This window comes from Ceratotherium simum, chromosome 13 (genome assembly GCF_057802395.1).
Source record: "Ceratotherium simum simum isolate JZ-2026a chromosome 13, ASM5780239v1, whole genome shotgun sequence".
In the NCBI taxonomy this organism is placed as follows: domain Eukaryota; kingdom Metazoa; phylum Chordata; class Mammalia; order Perissodactyla; family Rhinocerotidae; genus Ceratotherium; species Ceratotherium simum.
The window spans coordinates 13,156,244-13,177,105 of NC_141912.1; the positions used below are offsets into that span (position 1 = coordinate 13,156,244).

The 20,862-nt window shown below is 42.8% G+C and overlaps 1 protein-coding gene across 2 annotated transcripts in view; it reads left to right on the forward strand.

Moving 5' to 3' along the window:
* Positions 1 to 375: 375 nt before the first annotated feature.
* Positions 376 to 20,862, forward strand: part of SIRT5 (sirtuin 5) — a 48,195-nt gene continuing 27,708 nt past the window's right edge. Inside the window, exons 1-3 of one of the 2 annotated variants that reach the window (XM_087438023.1) lie at positions 376 to 525; positions 17,301 to 17,450; positions 20,516 to 20,649. In XM_087438023.1, coding sequence (XP_087294149.1) covers positions 17,336 to 17,450; positions 20,516 to 20,649 — 249 coding nt within the window. In that variant the 5' untranslated portion in view covers positions 376 to 525; positions 17,301 to 17,335. The remainder of the gene's footprint in view (positions 526 to 17,300; positions 17,451 to 20,515; positions 20,650 to 20,862) is intronic. The other variant, XM_004432110.3, reaches the window with a different exon arrangement.

Consider the following 20,862-nt stretch of genomic DNA (forward strand, 5'->3'; position numbering starts at 1 on the left):
TTTGAAATGCTCTGTCCCGAAGTTGTGGATCCAACTGCGGGCTCCAGGAGGAAAGCGGGTAGTAATCAGGACATATCTGGGACGCTCACCAAGACGCAGCAAGACACTGCCGCCTCCCCCGCCCCCGCCGTCCCCCCAATTAAGAGAAGCAAAGAGACAATTAGTCAGCGATTCACAAGACCACGGAATGGCCCCCGCCGCTCCCCCCCGCCCCACGGCCTCTTTGCCCCGCCCCCGCGCCGGGGCCGCCTCCGCCGCTGCCGCCGCCGCCTCCCGCAGGTGCGTCATCGCGCGGGCCGGGGTCTGCGCGGCCTCGCTCGGCCCCGGCGGCCGCGCACGCGCTCCCATGGGGCTGCGCGCGCCGCCCGGTGCGGACGCGGGGTCCCCGGGGCGGCGGAGGGGACGGTGCCGGGCCGTCCGCGGCGCGCATGCGGGCCTGCAGCTTCCTGGCGTGGTGGGGCGACGGTGGTGGGGCGAGGGGCCGGGGGAGAGCTCCGGGGGCAGCGGCACGTCTGGAGGCCCGAGGTTCGTTCTGGGCAAAGCGCGGGCGCAGCTGCGTCCTGGAGACGAGGGAGGGGGCAGGAAATGAGGTTGGAAAGGAACGCGGCCGAGCAGGTGGGCCTGGTAGGCCGCTGGGAAGGGGCAGCCCGGGGAGGGCTGTGAGCAGAGCGTCCCCTTTGAGTAGAGTCACTCTGGCCACTGCAGCAGCCCGGGTGGCAGATGGTGGTGGCCTGGGCCGGGGTGGGCGTGGGAGGAGGGAACTAGTTCCGGATGTAGGTTACAGGTGCGGCCGTCAGGATTGGCTGACCAGCCTGGCTGTGGGGTGTGAGAGGGGAGAGAGAGGGAGAAGTCGGCGCCAAGGAGGATGGCGCCTTAAAGTTTTGTGGGGAAAGTTCCAGAGCTCAGGCTTGGCTGCGTGAGGTGGGAGCGGTCTTGGACCGTTGGAGGGAGGAATGCAGTCTGCTGACCTGGGAGGATGGGAGATCAGAGAGGTAGGAGGAAAACCAGGAGAGGGTGGCGTCTGGAAGCAGGTGATTCCCGGAGAGGTGATCGCATGGGTCAGAGATTGGACATGATCCAGGAGGAGGATGGAGACCGTTGGGTTTAGCAAGGTGGAGGAGGTCTCTGTGACAAGAGCAGGTGGTAGAGGCGTGAGAGGGAATGAGTCTGCCAGTGTTGACAGCTGGAGACTGGTGCATTGCATTTATGTGGCTCACTGGTGTTCAGAAAGTATTTATTGAACACCTGTGTAAGTTTTTGCAGTTCTTTTGCAGTATACTTATCATGTATTTAATGTTTTTTGTAAATTTTTTTTCTCACGAATTCCTGATAAAACCTTTCATTTATTGTATTTTTTAGAATTGGTAGGGTGTCTCCTTTTTCACAGGGAACATTCAGACTTTTTTCTTTTTTTCTAATTTGGTAGGTGAGTTGCAGGTTTCACAAGAAAGCCCGGGCAAACGGGACTGACATTCACCCAGAGTAGTGTCACCGGCACCCAGACAGCTCCCAATGACTATTTGATGAATGAGTTTATTTCCTCCCCGGAGGCCTGTCTTCCCACCCTGAAGATAAAATCAAGGCAGAGTAATTGGTGGCTTCTCCCGGGCAGCTGAGGGCTTCTGGGTTAGATAACCTGAGTTCTCTGCTCTCTGGCTCAGCACAGCGGTGGCCTTCTTGCCCTCCAGGAATTTACTTTTACACTTGAACAGGGTTGTAAACTTGTGGAAGGTAGAACCACTGTTCACCCCCACCCCCGAGAAAAGCAGATGAATGTTGGCACAGAGGATACTTCCAATATATACTTTGTGGTGGCATCTTGGAAGTAGTCTTACATTCTGAGCATTTTCCAGTCTGGGAAATAAATTTCAGGTGGCATTGTTCGAAAACGTCTACACGTTTTGTTTTTAATCTCTACTTTGTTTTCACATTTACTGAAACTTGCAAAACATCTTGTAAATTAATGGAAAATTTAGCAAAACAATTCCCACATTCATTAAAAAAAAAATCATGTGAAATGTTGACTAGTAAAGCAGGCAGTAGAGTAGGTTTTGTAACCCATGAAACCAAAATTATCTCACTGATTCATTACTTCAGATAGACATGAAAAACTTAGATTCCGGTAATAAATTAATGTGTTAACAAAAATTCAACCAAGTAAATTTAAAGATTAATTGGCTGTATTCAATGATCTATGAATTGGGCATCCCAATGTAGTAAAGCCCATCTAGTAAATAGAAGGGTGCTCCGAGGAGTTTTACAAAACGGAAGGTATTTATAGGCAGAAACTGGGTGGGACAAGAAAGTTATTAGCAAAAGAAAAGAAAGGATTGTTTCAGGCAAGGTCACCTTTCTTTGGGGGAAGGGCAGCAGATTAGCTCACAAGTGTTGATCAGGAATCTCCAGACTGGTCATTTAAGGACACATTCCTGGGAGGGGCTGACCCTGCAATTAAATCTTGGTTTGCTGTCCTGGGGGCCAGTGACTTCACCTTGGGCCTGTTTCTTTTTTTAACAGTATAATAAACGTTTTGAAATAAAAAGAATATACATGTTTAGAAAGAGTATTTTACTTGTATGCAATCCATGAGAGTGTGTATACATGCATATATATATGTATATATGTGTATATATATTTTTATATATAAATATATAAAATATATTTATATATATATAATATGTGTGTATTTCATTAGGCATTATAATTCGTAGAAGATGAGAACTAAAGCCTTCTTCCCAAAAAGTACTTGCTGATTGCCTTTTCCAGGCAAAGAATCTAGAAACTAGTGATTTTTGGAAGTGTTGAAATGAGCAAGTTAAAGTTTTTTCTATTATTTTGAGTTCAGTGTTATGGTGAAAGTAATTATTGTTACTCAGTAATGAAAACATTTGAATAGAAAAACTTAGATGTGGGGCCAGCCTGGTGGCACAAGCAGTTGGGTGCACTGACGCACTGCTTGGCAAGCCATGCTGTGGCGGCATCCCATATAAAGTGGAGGAAGTTGGTCAAGGATGTTAGCCCAGGGCCAGTCTTCCTCAGCCAAAAAAAAAAGAGGAGGATTGGCAGATGTTAGTACAGGGCTGATCTCGTCACAAAAAAATAAATAAATGAAATAAAGAAAAACTTAGATAAAAAATTAGTAACCTTTTACCCAAATAATACAAGTCCTAATCTTATCAATCTTATGGTGAAAAATTCCTTAATAGTCTCAAATTTTTGACAACTCTTTATAATTAGCAACAAATTCAACACTCATGTTCAGAGTAGGGTGATGATTTGCCTTCATCTCACAGCTATCCAATAGAAGACCCATCATTTAGACCCTAATGCAGAAGAGCTATACATGTAGCAGTGCAGGTATAGTCACTCCTGCTTTATGTTGATGCTCTGTTGATCCAATTTTAAATTATTAATGCCTTTTAAAATACTACTGTCATGTCTGAGAAAAACTATGACAGTTTATTGAGGAGTTATCTAGAATTATTGACAATTAGTGGGAATATTTCCCAACATTTAAAAACCTACAGAAGGGCCGGCCCCGTGGCTTAGCGGTTAAGTGCGCACGCTCCGCTTCTGGCGGCCCGGGTTCGGATCCTGGGCGAGCACCAACGCACCACTTCTATGGCTGTGCTGAGGCCGCATCCCACGTACAGCAACTAGAAGGATGTGCAGCTGTGGCATACAACTATCTACTGGGGCTTTGGGGGAAAAAATAAGTAAAATTATAAAAAAAAAATAAAAATAAAAAAAAACCTACAGAAGAAGAAAAGAATTTTCTGGATCTAATGGATATCTCCCAATTTAAACATTGGAAAGCAACAGTGGAATCAAACATCTTCATCTTTGAGAGAAGTAACTAAAATATATATGAAGCTCAAAATGATAGCATAAGTAACTTTATGCAACAAGTAAGGAGCTTTTAGTAAAGTTAGGCAGTATTGGGAACTTTAATCTTCACAGTTTTCATCAAGATGTGCAAGTTTAACAATTATCATGTATGACAATATTTTAAAGCCTTAAATGGATCTGGGAAAACCCCCTTGATAATTATTGAAGCTAGGTGATGGGAACATAAGGGTTCATCATACTATTGTGGGAGATCAAAAGTGGCCACCTCAAAATGTCTCTCTACCTTGATTATTTTCTCTGAAAGAAATTGTGACCTTCCCCCAAACTTATACCTGAACGCAATAGAGTGGGAGGGTCCTTGCTAAGCCTACTCTTATCAAAGTTTTGTTTACCAGACATTTACATTTGTAAGGGAAATCTCCATTTGTAAAGGTATCTCCCTCTCTGTACTGGGAAGAGGGCAGATGACTGCATCTCTAGAAACTTGTCAATTCCGAGTGCAAGGCTGCATAATAACCTTACTGTGCTTGTCTGGTAATTGCCCATAACTGACTCCCCAACCCCCAACATCCTTCTTTGTCTTTATCTAAATCTATTTCAGAAGAGAACCTCTGCCATTTTGTCGAGAAACTAGTTTCCCTGGTTTCTGCCATGTATGCATGTTATAAAGCTTTGTTTGATTTTTCTCCTGCTATTCGGTCTCATGTCAATTTAATTTGTAGCCCAGGTAGAAAGGACCCAGAGTGGGTAGAGGATAGGCCTCCTCCCCTTCACTATATTTTATATAAAATATAAATATAAAAAATATATTTAAATACGTATTTAAATATATATTAATAGATTTCATTATATGTTTAAATTTTTCCATAATTAAAAAAAATAAACTAGTAACACCTCATTTGTCGCTTATTGGAGTCTTCCACATAATTAGTTTTTCCAGATAAATTGAAGTTTGTCAAAAGCTTATCATGCCCATGCAGGTTGAAAATCATGCCAAGCCATTTCATCTATGCTTCCTTTAAATAGAGCACTGGGGTGGTTTTCACGAGGGTCGGGCATCCCCATTGTTGCGGTCTGTAGGCTGCTAGGGCATCTGAGTCTGCCCACCTCCTCCCCTTGGCAGCCGGTCAGCCAGAGGTCTTTTTTTGGTGCTCGGTTTGGCTCTGACCTGCATTCCTTCTCTGCAGAAATGACTCCAGGCAGCCAGAGGGTCTTGTCCCTTGAGGTTGTTCTGGAAACCAACACTTCACCATTTTTCTCTTAACCTACTCTCTTTTTTAGTATTCCTAGCTTCTTGTGCAATTTTTTTGATTACAGCAGAGACAAGTTACAATGAAAATTTGTCGACATGCTTGTTTCTTATTTTTAAGTGAGGTTTATTGAAATACAACTTGTATACTGTAAAATTCACCCTTTTTATTATACAGTTCTATGAGTTTTGAAAAACCACCACAAAATAAAGACATAGAGTTTTCCAGTGCTTTAAAAAAGTTCCCTGGCCCTCCCTGACTTCCCCGCCCCCAGTCCCTAGAAACCATGGATGTGATTTCTGTGCCTATGGTTTTGCCATTTCAGCATATCAGATGAATGATCTCAAACAGTATGTAGCCTTTTGTAGCTGGCTTCTTTAGCTTAACATAATGCTTTTCTTTCTTTAAAAGAAAGCAACTTTGGGCCGGCCCCGTGGCTTAGCGGTTAAGTGCGCGCACTCTGCTACTGGCGGCCCGGGTTCGGATCCCGGGCGTGCACTGACGCACTGCTTCTCCGGCCATGCTGAGGCCGCGTCCCCCATACAGCAACTAGAAGGATGTGCAGCTATGACGTACAACTATCTACTGGGGCTTTGGGGAAAAAATGAGGAGGATTGGCAGTAGATGTTAACTCAGAGCCGGTCTTCCTCAACAAAAAGAGGAGGATTAGCATGGATGTTAACTCAGGGCTGATCTTCCTCACACACACAAAAAAGAAAGCAACTTCATTTTTTTTTTCTTTATTTTTTTGGTGAGGAAGATCAGCCCTGAGCTAACATCTGTTGCCAATCATCTTTTTGCTGAGAAAGATTGGCCCTGGGCTAACATCTGTGCCCATCTTCCTCTACTTTATATGTGGGACGCCTGCCACAGCCTGGCTTGATAAGCAGTGCATAGGTCCGCCCTTGGGGTCCGAACCTGCGAACCCGGGGCTGCCAAAGCGGAGCATGTGAACTTAACCACTACACCACTGGGCCGGCCCCAAAAGCAACTTTATTTTTAAATAATTTTAGGTTTACAGAAATGTTGCAAAAGTAGTATACAGAGTTCCCGTATACTATTTACCCAATTTCCCCCAAGGTTAACATCTTACCTAACTAGAGTAGAATGATCTAAACTAGGACATTTACACTGATACTGTATTATTTACTAATTTGCAGACGTCATTCAAATTTTGCCAGTTCTCCCACTAACGTCCCTTTTCGTGTCTTGAATCCAGAATCCCACGTTGCATTTACTAGTCATGTCCCCTTAGTCTCCCCCCTGGGACAAGTCCCCAGTCTTTATCTTCATAACCTTGATAACTTCTATGGAGGAGTACTGGCCAATTTTGCTGTAGAATGCCCCCCAATTGGGGTTTGTCTGATGTTTTCTCATAATTAAATTGAGCTAATGCATTTTGGGGAAAAATACCACAGAAGTGATGTTTAGCCCTTCTCATTGCATCATATCGGGAGGTAGATGGAATCAGAATATCTAATTGCTGGTGATGTTAACTGTGATCACTTGGTTAAGGTGTCTGCCAGGTTTTTCACTGTCAAGTTACTATTGTGTAATACTTTAAAAATTCTCCCATGTTGTTGCATTTATTAACAGTTTGTCCTCTTTATTGCTGAATAGCATTTTGTTGTATGGATGAACAACAATTTGTTTACCCATTTATAAGTTGAAGCACATGGGGTTTCCTTCCAGTTTTGGGGCTGGCACTATTTGATAGGCCTTGGTAATCTCCTCTTGAACATGAATAATTTCACAGACCACCACCATCGGACAAGGCTACGCTGTGACAACGGTGAATCAGGACAAAAATAAGCCAACTCTGTCATTAGGTCTAAACCCAGACAAAAACAAGAACACTGTCTAAACCACAAAAATGACAAAACATCCTCCTATCCTGCTGTTTCTTGACCAATCACAGCTCTAGCCTCACTTCACTCCTTCCACCTCTTAGACAAGGTTCATTAAAATATCCAGTCAAAATATGCTGTTGCTGACAGCATCCAATCTAGAATGAAGCCTCAACTTCCAAGCGCCCTCCTCAGCCTTGCCTAACACAAGCCCAAATCCTGTAATAAATCCTTTCCAACGCTGTTCCTGAGACACCTGCCGTTCTTCATGGTGTGCTGCTCCCTCCTTGCAACTTGCCCACTGCAGGTGTGTTCCTGGTCTTGGGCAGGAGAGCGTTGACACTGCAAACAATATGTAAACACATGTATTGAAAATCCTTGCTTCCACTCTTGTTTCCACACATCCTGTTTCCCACCCTACCACCAATTCTTTTTAATAATTTCTTGTGAATTCTTCCATTTTTTAAAACACAAATGCAAGTAAGTACTATGGTATATACGTATACCCCCTTCCCTTTCTCTTACAAAACACTATTTGCACTTGACTTTTCCCCATCAAGTTTATATTCCGAAGAGATCTATCACAGAGAACATTTCCATTCTGTTTTTGTTCCTTTATTGTGAAATTTTTGTTGTACATTATTGTTTGTCAGTCACCATATAAACGTATCCCTTCACCCCTTGTGCCCACTCCCCACCCCCCTTTCCCCTAGTAACCACCAAGCAGTTCTCTCTGTCCATGTGTTAATTTATCTTCCACTTATGAGTGAAATCATGCAGTGTTTGTCTTTTTCTTTCTGGTTTATTTCGCTTAACATAATACCCTCCAGGTCCATCCCTGTTGTTGCAAATGGGACAATTTTATCTTTTTTATGGCTGAGTAGTATTCCATTGTATGTATATACCACACCTTCTTTATCCAATCATCAGTTGAGGGACACTTGGGTTGCTTTTATGTCTTGGCTATAGTGAATAATGCTGCAGTGAACATAGGGGTGCATAAACCTCTTTGGATTGTTGATTTCAGGTTTGTTACATAGATACACAGTAGTGGGATAGCTGGATCCTAGGGTATTTCTATTTAAAATTTTTTTTTTTATTGATGTTTTAATGGTTTCTAACATTGTGAAATTTTGGGTTGTACATTTTTGTTTGTCCATCACCACATATATGACTCCCTTCACCCCTTGTGCCCACCCCCCACCCCCCACCCCCACTGCCCTGGTAACCACAGTCCAGTTTTCTCTGTCCATGTGTTGGTTTATATTCCACATATGAGTGAGATCATACAGTGTTTGTCTTTCTCTTTCTGGCTTATTTCGCTTAACATAATACGCTCCAGGCCCATCCATGTTGTTGCAAATGGGACGATTTTGTCTTTTTTTATGGCTGAGTGGTATTCCATTGTATATATATACCACATTTTCTTAATCTAATCGTCAGTCGAGGGACACTTAGGTTGCTTCCACTTCTTGGCTATGGTGAATAATGCTGCAATGAACATAGGGGTGCATAAGCCTCTTTGGATTGTTGATTTCAGGTGCGTTGGATAGATTCCCAGTAGTGGGATGGCTGGATCATAGGGCATCTCTATTTTTAATTCTTTGAGGAATCTCCATACCGTTTTCCATAGAGGCTGCACCAATTTGCATTCCCACCAGCTGTGTGTGAGTGTTCCCTTTTCTCCACATCCTCTCCAACATTTGTTATTTTTTGTCTTGGTGATTATAGCCATTCTGACGGGTGTGAGGTGATATCTTAGTGTGGTTTTGATTTGCATTTCCCTGATGATTAGTGATGTTGACCATCTGTATATCTTCTTTGGTGAAGTGTCTGTTCATTTCCTCTGCCCATTTTTTGATTGGGTTGTTTTTTTGTTGTTGTTCAGTTGTGTGAGTTCTTTATATATTATGGAGATTAATCCTTTGTTGGATATATGGTTTGCAAATATTTTTTCCCAGCTGGTGGGTTGCCTATTCATTTTGATCCTGGTTTCATTTGCCTTGTAGAAGCTCTTTTTGTTTATTTTTTCTTTTGTTTCCCTTGTCCCAGTAGACACAGAATTCGAAAAGATCCCTTTATGACTGATGACGAATAGTGTACTACCTATATTTTCTTCCAGGAGTTTTATAGTTTCAGGTCTCACTTTCAGGTCTGTGATCCATTTTGAGTTAATTTTTGTGTATAGCAAAAGAATATGGTCTACTTTCATTCTTTTGCAAGTGGCTGTCCAGTTTTCCCAGCGCCATTTACTGAAGAGACTTTCCTTTCTCCATTGTGTGCTCTTAGCTCCTTTGTCAAAGATTAGCTGCTGGTAGATGTGAGGTTTTTTTTCTGGGCTTTCAATTCTTTTCCATTGACCTGTGTGTCTGTTTTTGTACCAGTACCGTGCCATTTTGATTACTATCGCTTTGTAGTATGATTTGAAGTCAGAGATTGTGATGCCTCCAGCTTTGTTCTTTTTTCTCAGGATTGCTTTAGCTATTCAGGGTCTTTTGTTGCCCTATATGAATTTTAGTATTCTTTTTTCTATTTCTGTGAAGAATGTCCTTGGGATTCTGATGGGGATTGCATTGAATCTGTAGATTGCTTTAGGTAGTATGGACATTTTAACTATGTTTATTCTTCCAATCCAAGTGCATGGAATATTTTTCCATTTCTCTATGTCATCATTGATTTCACTCAATAATGTCTTATAGTTTTCATTGTATAGGTCTTTCACCTCCTAGGTTAAATTTATTCCTAGATATTTTATTCTTTTTGTTGCAATTGTAAATGGGATTGTCTTCTTGAGTTCTCTTTCTGTTAGTTTGTTATTGGCATATAGAAATGCAACTGATTTCTGTAAGTTGATTTTGTACCCTGCAACTTTGCTGTAGTTGTTGATTATTTCTAATAGTTTTCCAATGGATTCTTTAGGGTTTTCTATATATAAGATCATGTCATCTGCAAACAGTCAGAGTTTCACTTCTTTGTTGCCTATTTGTATTCCTTTTATTCCTTTTTCTTGCCTAATTGCTCTGGCCAGAACCTCCAGTACTGTGTTGAATAAGAGTGGCAAGAGTGGGCACCCTTGTCTTGTTCCTATTTTCAGAGGGATGGCTTTCAGTTTTTCCCCATTGAGTATGATGTTAGCTGTGGGTTTGTCATATATGGCCTTTATTATGTTAAGGTACTTTCCTTCTATACCCATTTTATTGAGAGTTTTTATCATAAATGGATATTGGATCTTGTTAAATGCTTTCTCTGCATCTATTGAAATGATCATGTGGTTTTTATTCCTCGTTTTGTTAATATGGTCTGTGTTATGAGAGGTTCGGGGATTCGATCGGAGATGTAAAAGAAACTTTCCACTCCAAACAAATGGACTGAAGGTATATTTTATTATATAGAGGATAGTAAAGGCATAGTCCGCAAACAGATCCGAATAGGTCAAATAATAAGAGGGAAAAAACACCAGCTCGACTGGAAAGGGAAAACATCCACATCGGCTGAGATAGCAGCAGATCTGAATAGGTCATATAATAAGAGGGAAAAACATCAGATCGATCGGAAAGGGAAACACCAGATCGACTGAAGGGAAATGACACAAATCAACCGGAAAGAGAAACACCAGGTTGACCAAAAAGAGAACACATCAGCTCAATTACTTCACAATAACTCAATTACTCACAACATCCACGCCCCACTGCCGGGAGAGTCCTGTCAATCGACGCGGCTGGGCAAGGATCACACGTCCTGGGCAAGGTGTCCCTTCCACAGGTGGAACTCTCACCAGGTCTCAGTTTCCAGCAGTTTATATAAGCAGTTACAGAGTTTGCAGAGGAAGCATCTAGTGTTCCCATGCACAAATGGTTATCAGTGGCGTACGTGCACTGAGCCCCTTGGCTAACGTCCCAGCCCAGTAATTGTGTACGTGCATTGTTCTGTTTGGTTATCATCTTAGCCCGGCACAGATGGCCAGTCCATCTCGTGCTGCGATACTCCAAGAGCCTTGAAATGTTACAACTTGCAACTCTCACTGTGGGAGAAGGGCCAGTTCCCACCACGCAGAAAGCAGCTTTTATATTTCTTTTTGTGCTAGTGGCTGTAGGTCAATGGAGCAGCCAAACATGGCTGTACTCATGTCAAGACAGTCTGTCACATTGATTTGCGGATGTTAAACCATCCCTGTGTCCCTGGTATAAATCCCACTCGATCATGGTGTATGATCTTTTTACTGTATTGCTGTATTCAGTTTGCCAATATTTGTTGAGGATTTTTGCATCTATGTTCATCAGCATAATATTGGTATATAGTTTGGTCTATAGTTTTCCTTCTTACTATTGTCCTTGTCTGGCTTTGGTATCAGGGTGATGTTAGCATTGTAGAATGTGTTAGGGAGTGTTCCATCTTCCTCTGTTTTTTGGACTAGTTTGAGAAAGATAAGTATTAAATCTTCTTTGAGAAGGATAAGTATTAAATCTTCTTTGAATGTTTGGTAAAATTCTCCAGAGAAGCCATCTGGTCCTGAACTTTTATTTTTTGGGAGGTTTTTAAATTACTGTTTCAATCTCTTTACTTGTGATTGATCTATTCAGAGTCTCTGTTTCTCCTTGATTCATTTTTGGGAGGTTGTATGAGTCTAAGATGTATCCATTTCTTCTAGATTGTCTAATTTGTTGGCATATAGTTTTTCATAGTATTCTCTTATAATCCTTTGTATTTCTGTGGTATCCATTGTAATTTATCCTTTTTCATTTCTAATTTTATTTATTTGAGCCTTCTCTTTTTTTTCTTGGTGAGTCTGGCTAAGGGTGTGTCAATTTTATTTATCTTAAAGAACCAGCTCTTTGTTTCATTGATCTTTTCTACTGTTTTTATGGTTTCTCCTCTGATTTTTATTATTTCCCTCCTTCTTCTGACTTTGGGCTTTGTTTGTTCTTCTTTTTCTAATTCTCTTAGGTGTAGTTTGAGGTTGCTTATTTGGGCTTTTTCTTGTTTGTTAAGGTGGGCTTGTATTGCTATGAGTTTCTCTCTCAGGACTGCTTTTGTTGCATCCCATATGAGTTGGTCCAGTGTATTTTCATTTTCATTTTCCTCCAGATATGATTTGGTTTCTCCTTTAATTTCATCAATGAGCCATTGGTCGTTCAGTAGCATGTTGTTTAGTCTCCAGATCTTTGTCACTTTCCTGGTTTTTTTCTTGTAGTTGATTTCTAGCTTCATGGCATTATGGTCAGAAAAGATGCTTGTTATGATTTCAACCTTCTTAAATTTATAGAGGCTTGCCTTGTTTCCCAACATATGGTCTATCCTTGAAAATGTTCCATGCGTGCTTGAGAAGAATGTGTAATCTGCGGTGTTTGGATGGAGTGCTCTATATATATCTATTAAGTCCATCTCGTCAATTTTTTTAAGTCCATTATTTCCTTATTGACTTTCTGTCTGGATGATCTATCTATTGATGTAAGTGGGGTGTTAATATCTCCTTTTAGGTTTGTTAATAGTTGCTTTATGTACTTTGGTGCTCCTGTGTTGGGTGCATATATATTTATAAGTGATATGTCTTCTTGGTGGAGTGTCTCTTTTATCATTGCCCCTCTTTGTCTCTCATTACCTGTTTTATCTTGAAGTCAACTTTGTCTGAGATAAGTATGGTAACAGCTGCTTTCTTTTGTTTGCCATTAGCTTGGAGTATTGTCTTCTATCCTTTCACTCTGAGCCTGTGTTTGTCTTTAGAGCTGAGATGTGTTTCCTAGAGGCAGCATATTGTTGGGTCTTGTTTTTTAACAAGACACCACTCTGTGTCTTTGGAGAGTTCAGTTCATTTACATTTAGGGTAATTATTGATATATGAGGGCTTAATGTTGCTATTTTATTGCTCATTTTCTGGTTCTTTTGCATTTCTTTTGTTTCTCGTCCCATGTGTTTCGGACTACCAATTCAGTTTGGTAGTTTTGTACAGTGGTTCTCTTAGTTTTCTCTTTATAGTGTGTGACTCTGTTCTGATTATTTGGTTAGTAGTTACCATGAGGTTTGTATAAAAAATCTCGTGGATGTGATCGTCCATTTTCTGATGGCCTCTTATTTCCTTAGACTAAGTCGATTCAATCCCTTTCCTCTTCCCCAAGTTATTGTTGTCACAACTTATTCCATCTTGTGAGTTTGTGTTTAAAGTGATGAGGTTATATTTATTTTTGGTGTTTTCTTTCCCTTGATCTTTGGTTTTATAATTAAGTGTTTGCTAATCTATTCTGATAGACAGCTGCAATTTTTCTGGTTTTATCTATTGTTCTCCTCATTCAAAATTCTGTATCGCCTTTGTCTTTTTTTCCTCAGGCATGAGGCCTTCTTGAACAATTCTTTTAGTGGGGGTCTTGTGGCAGTGAACTCCCTTAGCTTTTGTTTATCAGGGATAGTTATTATTTCTCCATCATATCTGAAGGATAATTTTGCTGGATAGAGTATTCTTGGCTGAAAGTTTTTGTCTTTCAGAATTTTGAATATGTTGTTCCACTGTCTCCTAGCCTGTAAAGTTTCTGTTGAGAACTCAGGTGAGAGCCTGATAGGAATTCCTTTGTACATTATTTTTTTGTTTTTGTCTAGCTGCCCTTAATATTTTTTCTTTGTCGTTAACTTTTTCCAGCTTTACTACTATATGCCTTGGAGAGAGTCTTTTCATGTTGCTATATTTAGGAGATCTATTGATTTCATTCACTGGTATTTCCAGCTCCTTCCCCAGGTTTGAGAAGTTCTCAGCTCCTTTTTCCCTTTCTTCTCCCTCTGGAATTCCTATAATCCTTATGTTGGATTTCCTAATTGAGTCAGATATTTCTCGTAGAGTTTCTTCATTTCTTTTTAGCCTTAATTCTCTTTCCTCCTCCATCTGGAGCATTTTTGCATTGCTGTCCCCAATATTGCTAATTCTTTCCTCCATATTTTCAGCTCTGATGCTTAAGGCTTCCAGATTTGTCTTTATCTCCTCTATTGTTTTTCTCATCTCTAAGATTTCTGATTGGTTTTTCTTTATAGTTTCAATCCCTTTTGTAAAGAAATATCTGATTTCATTGAATTGCCTATCTGTATTTTCTTGTATTTCGTTGAGCTTCTTTATGTTAGCTATTTTGAATTCTCTGTCATTAAGGTTATCCATTTCTGTGTTTTCAGGGTTGATTTCTGGATGCTTGTCATTTTCCTTTTATGTGTTTTTGCATGGTGCCTGTCGGTGTTGGCTTATTTTTCCTCATACTGAAAATATATGGTTGCAGTTTCCTCCGGCCGCCACTGGGTGGAGGTCAAGAACTGTGTATTCTGTGACTGCCTTGATCCACGGGCACTCTGGTTGGCTTGTGGCTGAGCTGAAGCGCAGCTGAGCTGAAGCGTGGCTGAACAGAGGCTACTGGGGCTGGAGTGCAGGAACAGCTGGAGCTGGAGCATGGGAACAGCTGGGACTGGAGCATGGGTAGGTTGAAGCAGCTGGAGCTTGGGCATGGGTGGGCCAAAGAAGCCGGAGGTGGAGCACGGCTGAGTCTCAGCGTGGCTGAGCAGAAGCAGCTAGAGTTGGAGCGTGGGAACAGCTGGAGCTGGAGTGTGGCTGGGTCAACGCAACTGGAGCTGAAGCACGGCTGGGCCAAAGAAGCTGGAGCTGGTGCTGGAGCGTGGCTGGGTTAAAGAAGCTGGAGCTGGAGCGTGGCTTGGCAAAAGTAGTTGGCGCCAAAGCAGCTGGGGCCTGAGCACAGCCAAGCCGAAGCAGCTGATCCTGAGGCACGGTCAAGCTGAAGGAGCTGGGGATGGGGTGCAGTCAAGCCAAAGGAACTGTGGCCAGGGCGCGGTCGAGCGATGCAGCTGGGTCTGGGGCACAGGCGGGCTGGGGCTGCTGGCACTGGGTAGCTGGGGCTGCTGGGGCAGGGGCACCAGGGGACCGCCACCACCACTGGGGTCGGGGTGCTAGGGAGCCTGTTTTTTTTTTCAACACGTGAAATCTGAACAACGGAACAGTTTATGGAATTAATCTGATTTGGCACTACCAGGTTTTTGAGCCTCGTGTTCCAGACATTTATTTTTAACTTCTCTGAATATCCTCTGCTCTGCTAATACCAGCAATGTCTTCTGAAGCTAGCATGCTGTCTGCTGATAAATGCTGAATCAACCAGCAATTCACATTTAATTAGACTTTGTTCATTTGGGCTTTTTTTATTTGTAGTAAAATACATATAACATCAAATTTACCATCTTAACCAGTTTTAAGGCTACAGTTCTGTAGTGTTAAGTTCATTCACATTGTTGTGCAACCAATCTCTAGAACTCTTTTTATCTTGCAAAACTGAAACTCTATACCCCTTATTTTTAAATATGGTTTACATACAGTACAGTTAACCCTTTTTTTAGTGTAGAGTTCTATGGGTTTTGACAGACACAGTCATGTAACCACCACCATAATCAAGATGTAGGACAATTCTTTCACTTGGCTAAATCAGCTCATGATCCTTTATAGTACTCCTCCCTGCTCTGGTAACTGATACCCAACAAAGGGATTTCACTGCCTGATGTGCGTAAAAAGCCAATAATTATAGCACCAGCTTTTGAGAAAAGAAAAGGCTTTATTATGAGGTCTGCTGGCAAGGAGACAGGAGGCAATGCTCTCAAATCTGTCTCCCTGATCCAGGATTTGGGGCAAAATTTAAGAGGGTAGGGGGAACAGGCTGGTATGCGGAAGACTGGTGGGGCAGGTTTTGATCAGAGGGCTTTAAACATTTATGGTAAGGTATGGAAAGAGGCTTTAATACCTGTTCTTCCTAGACAGTGGACCCCTCGCTTCTGATGAGAGTCTGGCTTTCAAGTTCCAGTTATGTCCTGGTCCTTTGGTCTCGTAGGGGGAGAATCTTTGGTTCTGGGTATTATTTCAGGTCAAGATTTTCTCCTCTGTGCATGTTCTGGCTTGCAGTTTTCTGGCTCACTGTCCCTGAAAAACAACTTTAACCTTCTGTGGATAAGATGGGGTCAGTTAAAACTGGTCCCGTGGTTACATAACCACTGATATGTTTTCTGTCCCCATAGTTTTGTCTATTCCAGAATGTCATATAAGTAGAATCATACATACATTGTTTTTTAGAGCAGCTGTGTTGCATAAGGTGAATATGCCACTGTTTATTGAACTTATCCCCTGCAAATGTACATTTAGGTTGTTTCTAGTCTCTTGCTGTTAATCACAATGGTATGAAGAACAACCCTGTAGATATGTCATTTTGGATGTGTGCAAGTCTCACTGTTACAAAAATTCCCAGACTTGGAATTGCTAGGGCAAAGGGAAAATGTATTTGTAATTGTGATAGGTTGTCTTCCAAAAGGATTGTAAAATTTTAGGCAATGTGTTATTTTTCTGTTTTTCCTATATCATCTCCAGACCTTTAATCCTTAGTTCTTCCAACAATTTGACCCAATAAATGGAAATCAGCTCTGCCAATTACCCTTTTGATGTCATTGACCCAAATGTTGTCTTTTTCTGTGTCTGTTTTCTTTTTATAAAATTCCTCAGGGATAGATAAAGATTTACTAAATGTGCCTTAAGACTCCCAAGTTTCTTTAACACGATGTCATTTTAATCCTATTTGTTGTCCTAGTATGTCTTCCCTGCCTAGTTCAGTTTTCAGTTAGAATTTACATTCTCATTGAAACTGTACTTTGACCAAAAGTTGAGAGGCCAGTGGTTTTCGTACCTTTTTAAAAGCAGCAGAACCTTTTTCAAATGAATTCTCACATCTAACCCCTTCCCAAGCTGCTAAGGCCATGGTTCTCAAACTTGAGCATTCATCAGAATCACTTGGAGAGGGGCTGGCCCCGTGGCTTAGCGGTTAAGTGCGCGCGCTCCGCTGCTGGCGGCCCGGGTTCGGATCCCGGGCGCGCACCAACGCACTGCTTCTCCGGCCATGCTGAGGCCGCGTCCCACATACAGCAACTAGAAGGATGTGCAGCTGTGACATACAACTATCTACTGGGGCTTTGGGGGAAAAATAAATAAATAAAATTATAAAAAAAAAAAAAAAAAGAATCACTTGGAGATAGATGTGGGGCCCACCTCCAGAGTTTCTGATTCAGTGGGTCTGGGGTGAAGCCTGTGACTTTGCATTTCTAACAAGATCTCCGGTGATGCTGATGCTGCTGGTCTGGGAACCAAACTTTGCAAACCAATGCTCCAGGGCACCTCTGCACATCCTAGGAGCACTTAAGAACACAAATTGAAAACAGCTAGTTTAGAGGACGAATACCATGAAGATCTGTTACTAAAAATTTTTGTTAAGGGCATTCTATCTTACATTTGTAGAAATACAAATCTTTTCTGATTGTTTCTGTTGTTTTTGTGATTTTTCTAAAGCCCATCTCAAGAATTAGTACTACAAAGAAAACCTGATGCGACCTCTCCAGATTGTCCCCAGCCGATTAATTTCCCAGCTGTATTGTGGATTGAAGTCTCCAGCCTCCACACGAACCAAGATTTGCCTAACAATGGCTCGTCCAAGTTCAAGTAGGTCTTTCTTAGCCGGCCATCTCCTCATCTCCAGTGGAATTTGAAGTACCTGAAAGTTCCTACACGTTGAGGGGGAATGTCTGTATTGAAGTGGGTGCTGGGCAAGATTGTGGAGAAAGCCACTCCTCTTCTTCTCCTTAGGCAGGCCCCTTCCAGGACAGGGTCAGAGATTCTCTCTTAATAGTCAAGTTAAGTCCATTCGAGACGTTTTACTGTTTCTCCTGGAATATTTGCATTTAAGCTTTTCACACATGATTTGTATTTTAAACTCATCACCTCTCTGTAGGGGAGGAAAGCTGGCGATTGTCCTATAGGGTAGTATGGGGTTAAATTTTCTACTGGACAGAAACAATTTGCATCTCTACCTGACAAAAACCTACGAGTTAACATATCGGGGCCCTTCGTCTATGTTGAGTACAGAGTCTAACAGATTTGTATAAAAAAATGATCCTCAGGTGGGCCTGTTAAACAGTGCTTCAATATGGCATTGAAGGGCAAGCTGAACTCTTTTTCCCTCATTTTCAACGTTTGGATAACTTTTTCTATTACTGTGAGTCTGCTCAGATGTAATCACTCTCCATCCATCTTGCCCAATCTCAGGAACGGAAAAGCACCCAGAGAACCCAGTTCCGCTCAGCCGCCCAACCTCTTGGTGTTCACAGCTGTGCAGGGCAGGCTGTTAGAGGCTGTGACGGGACCCACAGTGTGTGCCTGATCTGGGCCAAAAATGGGCTGTCTAGGTTTGGAACCGCAGAACACACTGGTGTGTTTTCTTTAGCAGTTGGGAAATGCCTTTGTTAAAAAGATTTCGTACCACTTCAACATCATTATATCTAACGTCCTGTTTTCTAAGAACCAAACCTGAGTTGACTTTTTGGTTTCCAGAAGTTGCTTAAAGTGGTACCTTAATAAAAATCACTCTGACCTAGGAATCTATTCATCAGTGGGATGACAGAGTTTACATTTGGGGCAGAAAAGACCTTTAGGGCCGGGGAAAGTTTTATGGGTAAACTTTGAACTTGTTAAAGATGTGTGTAGGGTTTGAACCCAGGAGTCACACCAACAGTTCCTAGAAAAGTACTTGTACGTTTTATCTTAAGCATCTTATTCTTTTGGGAGATTAGATCAGACTACAAACTCTAATCCAACGGGTTTCTTTTTCCAAATTCTTCCTGGTTGGACAGCTTTAGCGGGCCTTATTTTTCACGCCCATCTATCTGTGACAGGGACGTGAGTTTAGGCAGAGCATTAGCATGGTTGGCAGGTAGTTGAGTTGGTTATATGTGAAGGGAACAGTGTGCCTGAACCATCTTCAGTCCTCTGAGCCTTACACTGCCGAAAGCATGGTCCTAGAGAGCTCCAGGAACGTAGCCAGAGCGGGAGCTGGAACCCTCTGCTGCTTTGTTTCTGAGAGTCTGCTTTTACTCTGTTCATTCTTACCAGCAGTCAGAGAGGAAGAGAAGGGAGGAGAAATTGAGCCTTTTTTCAGATTCTCTATCCTGGGCCAGCCACAGAGGCAGCTCTGGGCTCTTGAGGATGAGGAAGTCCCATCCCTGCCTAGAGGGAGCCATCAAGTATGAGAAACCAATAGAATCCGCCTTACAGCTTGGGGTACAAAATGAAGTCAGACTCCCTTTGATATTCAAGTTCGTTTTCTCTAAGCCCCTACCCTACCATCTTTCTTCCTTTCCTCCATCCTGTCTGTCACCAGTTCCATCTCTCAGGGGACGCTCATTCAGTCCAAGGATTAGTTTTGGTTGCCATTGCCTCCAGGGGGCAAGACCAGAAAGCCTGCTCCATCAGCTGAGGAACTCGCTTCCACTTTTGCTAGAATCTTCAATGCTCTGGTACAGGTTGGCCACTTCTGGAAGATGTCTGTGTCCAGGGCCACAGGCAGTGCTGGTCCGGCACTTGCGTCTCCAAGTGGAGGGCAGAAGATGGCATCTCTCTTCTCCTGGCAGCTTACGCTCAGCTCTGTACTGCTGGGGCCTGGCCTGTTGAGGCCATGGCACTCACCCACACGAGGGCCTGCAGAGCCGCGGCGCCCGGGAGAGAAGGGTGTTGCTCTCAGCCGTGTGCTGTGCCCTGACCTAACCTTGCCCAAGAGAAACAAGGGCCGTTCAAGTCTGGCTCCTGATTCTTGTCCTGGGATGAGGATGTTTATTTCAGGGGCAAACTCCACCTCGTGATCCACGTAAAATGCCTGGCGCAGAGCCCGGGGAGAGGGGCGCCCTGACTAAGTGATGGCTGCTGCTCCCGTTGGTCTGAGATCAGGCGGGAAGATGCCTGGAGATGCAGGCCAGGGCCTGCGTCCTGGAGGGCCAGCCACAGTCTGTGACCATGATTACCTGCTGTTGTGCTATTCTCTGTGTTCAATTCCCTTCTTTACCCCAAGTCTCTGGTGGCGTCTTGTTGAAAAGTCCAACTCTTAGCTGTAAAGGAGAAGGTTGTGTGTCCACATTGGGGCTGCGCATTTGTTCACAGGAGAGGGGCCCTCGTCCTCACCTTGGTAGTGAAGCTGAAGGAAGCTAAAATTTGCAAGATCCCCAAAGAAAAGGGAATTTGGGGAGGAAAGGAAGGCTTTAGGGTCCATTGGGCCTCCGCTCAGCCCTCACAGACATACACACACACAAGCTTGCTTTTACTTTTATGAAGGAAGATGCATGCCCATCCATTAGCCTTTTTTAATCTTCCTAACAGCCCAGCTCAAGGGAAGGCACTGTTTGTGCACATCAAACAGCCGAGGAGTCCCAGGATAGTGGCGGGGGTGGGGTGTAGTCATTCACATAAGATCAGATGACTGGATGGGGGCGGAGCTGAGACAGCCAGTGCTGTGTGCCCCAAGCCCCTGCTTCTTTCTTAAGTTGCTCTTCACTCACACATCAGGCCCCATGGATGGCATCTTCGTGGTATGGGAATGATTTTTATTTGGATGTCTTAAAGTATAATTTCACGCGAGGTCCTGTTTCAAAATACAGTCAATTGATGTGGGTTGTAAATGCCCAAGTGGTACCCTGCCCAAGTGGTACCCTGCGTTGATGAAGATTTTATTCTCTCTTTAGATATGGCCGATTTTCGGAAGTGCTTTGCAAAAGCGAAGCACATAGTTGTCATTTCAGGGGCTGGTGTTAGTGCTGAAAGTGGGGTTCCGACTTTCAGAGGAGCCGGAGGTTACTGGAGAAAATGGCAAGCTCAGGTGAGTGATGTTTCCAGAACACGAAGAGGCTCTTGTGAGTGAAGCCGTAACAGAGTTGGAGTCAGAACCTATACTGACGCCTGAAACCCAGAGGGAAAAGTTGTGAAATTAACTATGACTCTTTGGTTCATTTTGGCATCAACACACAGTCTGTACGATTAAGAGCTCAGTTTTAAGCAAAGCAGCCACTTTCCTTACTTTCTAAATATGTGT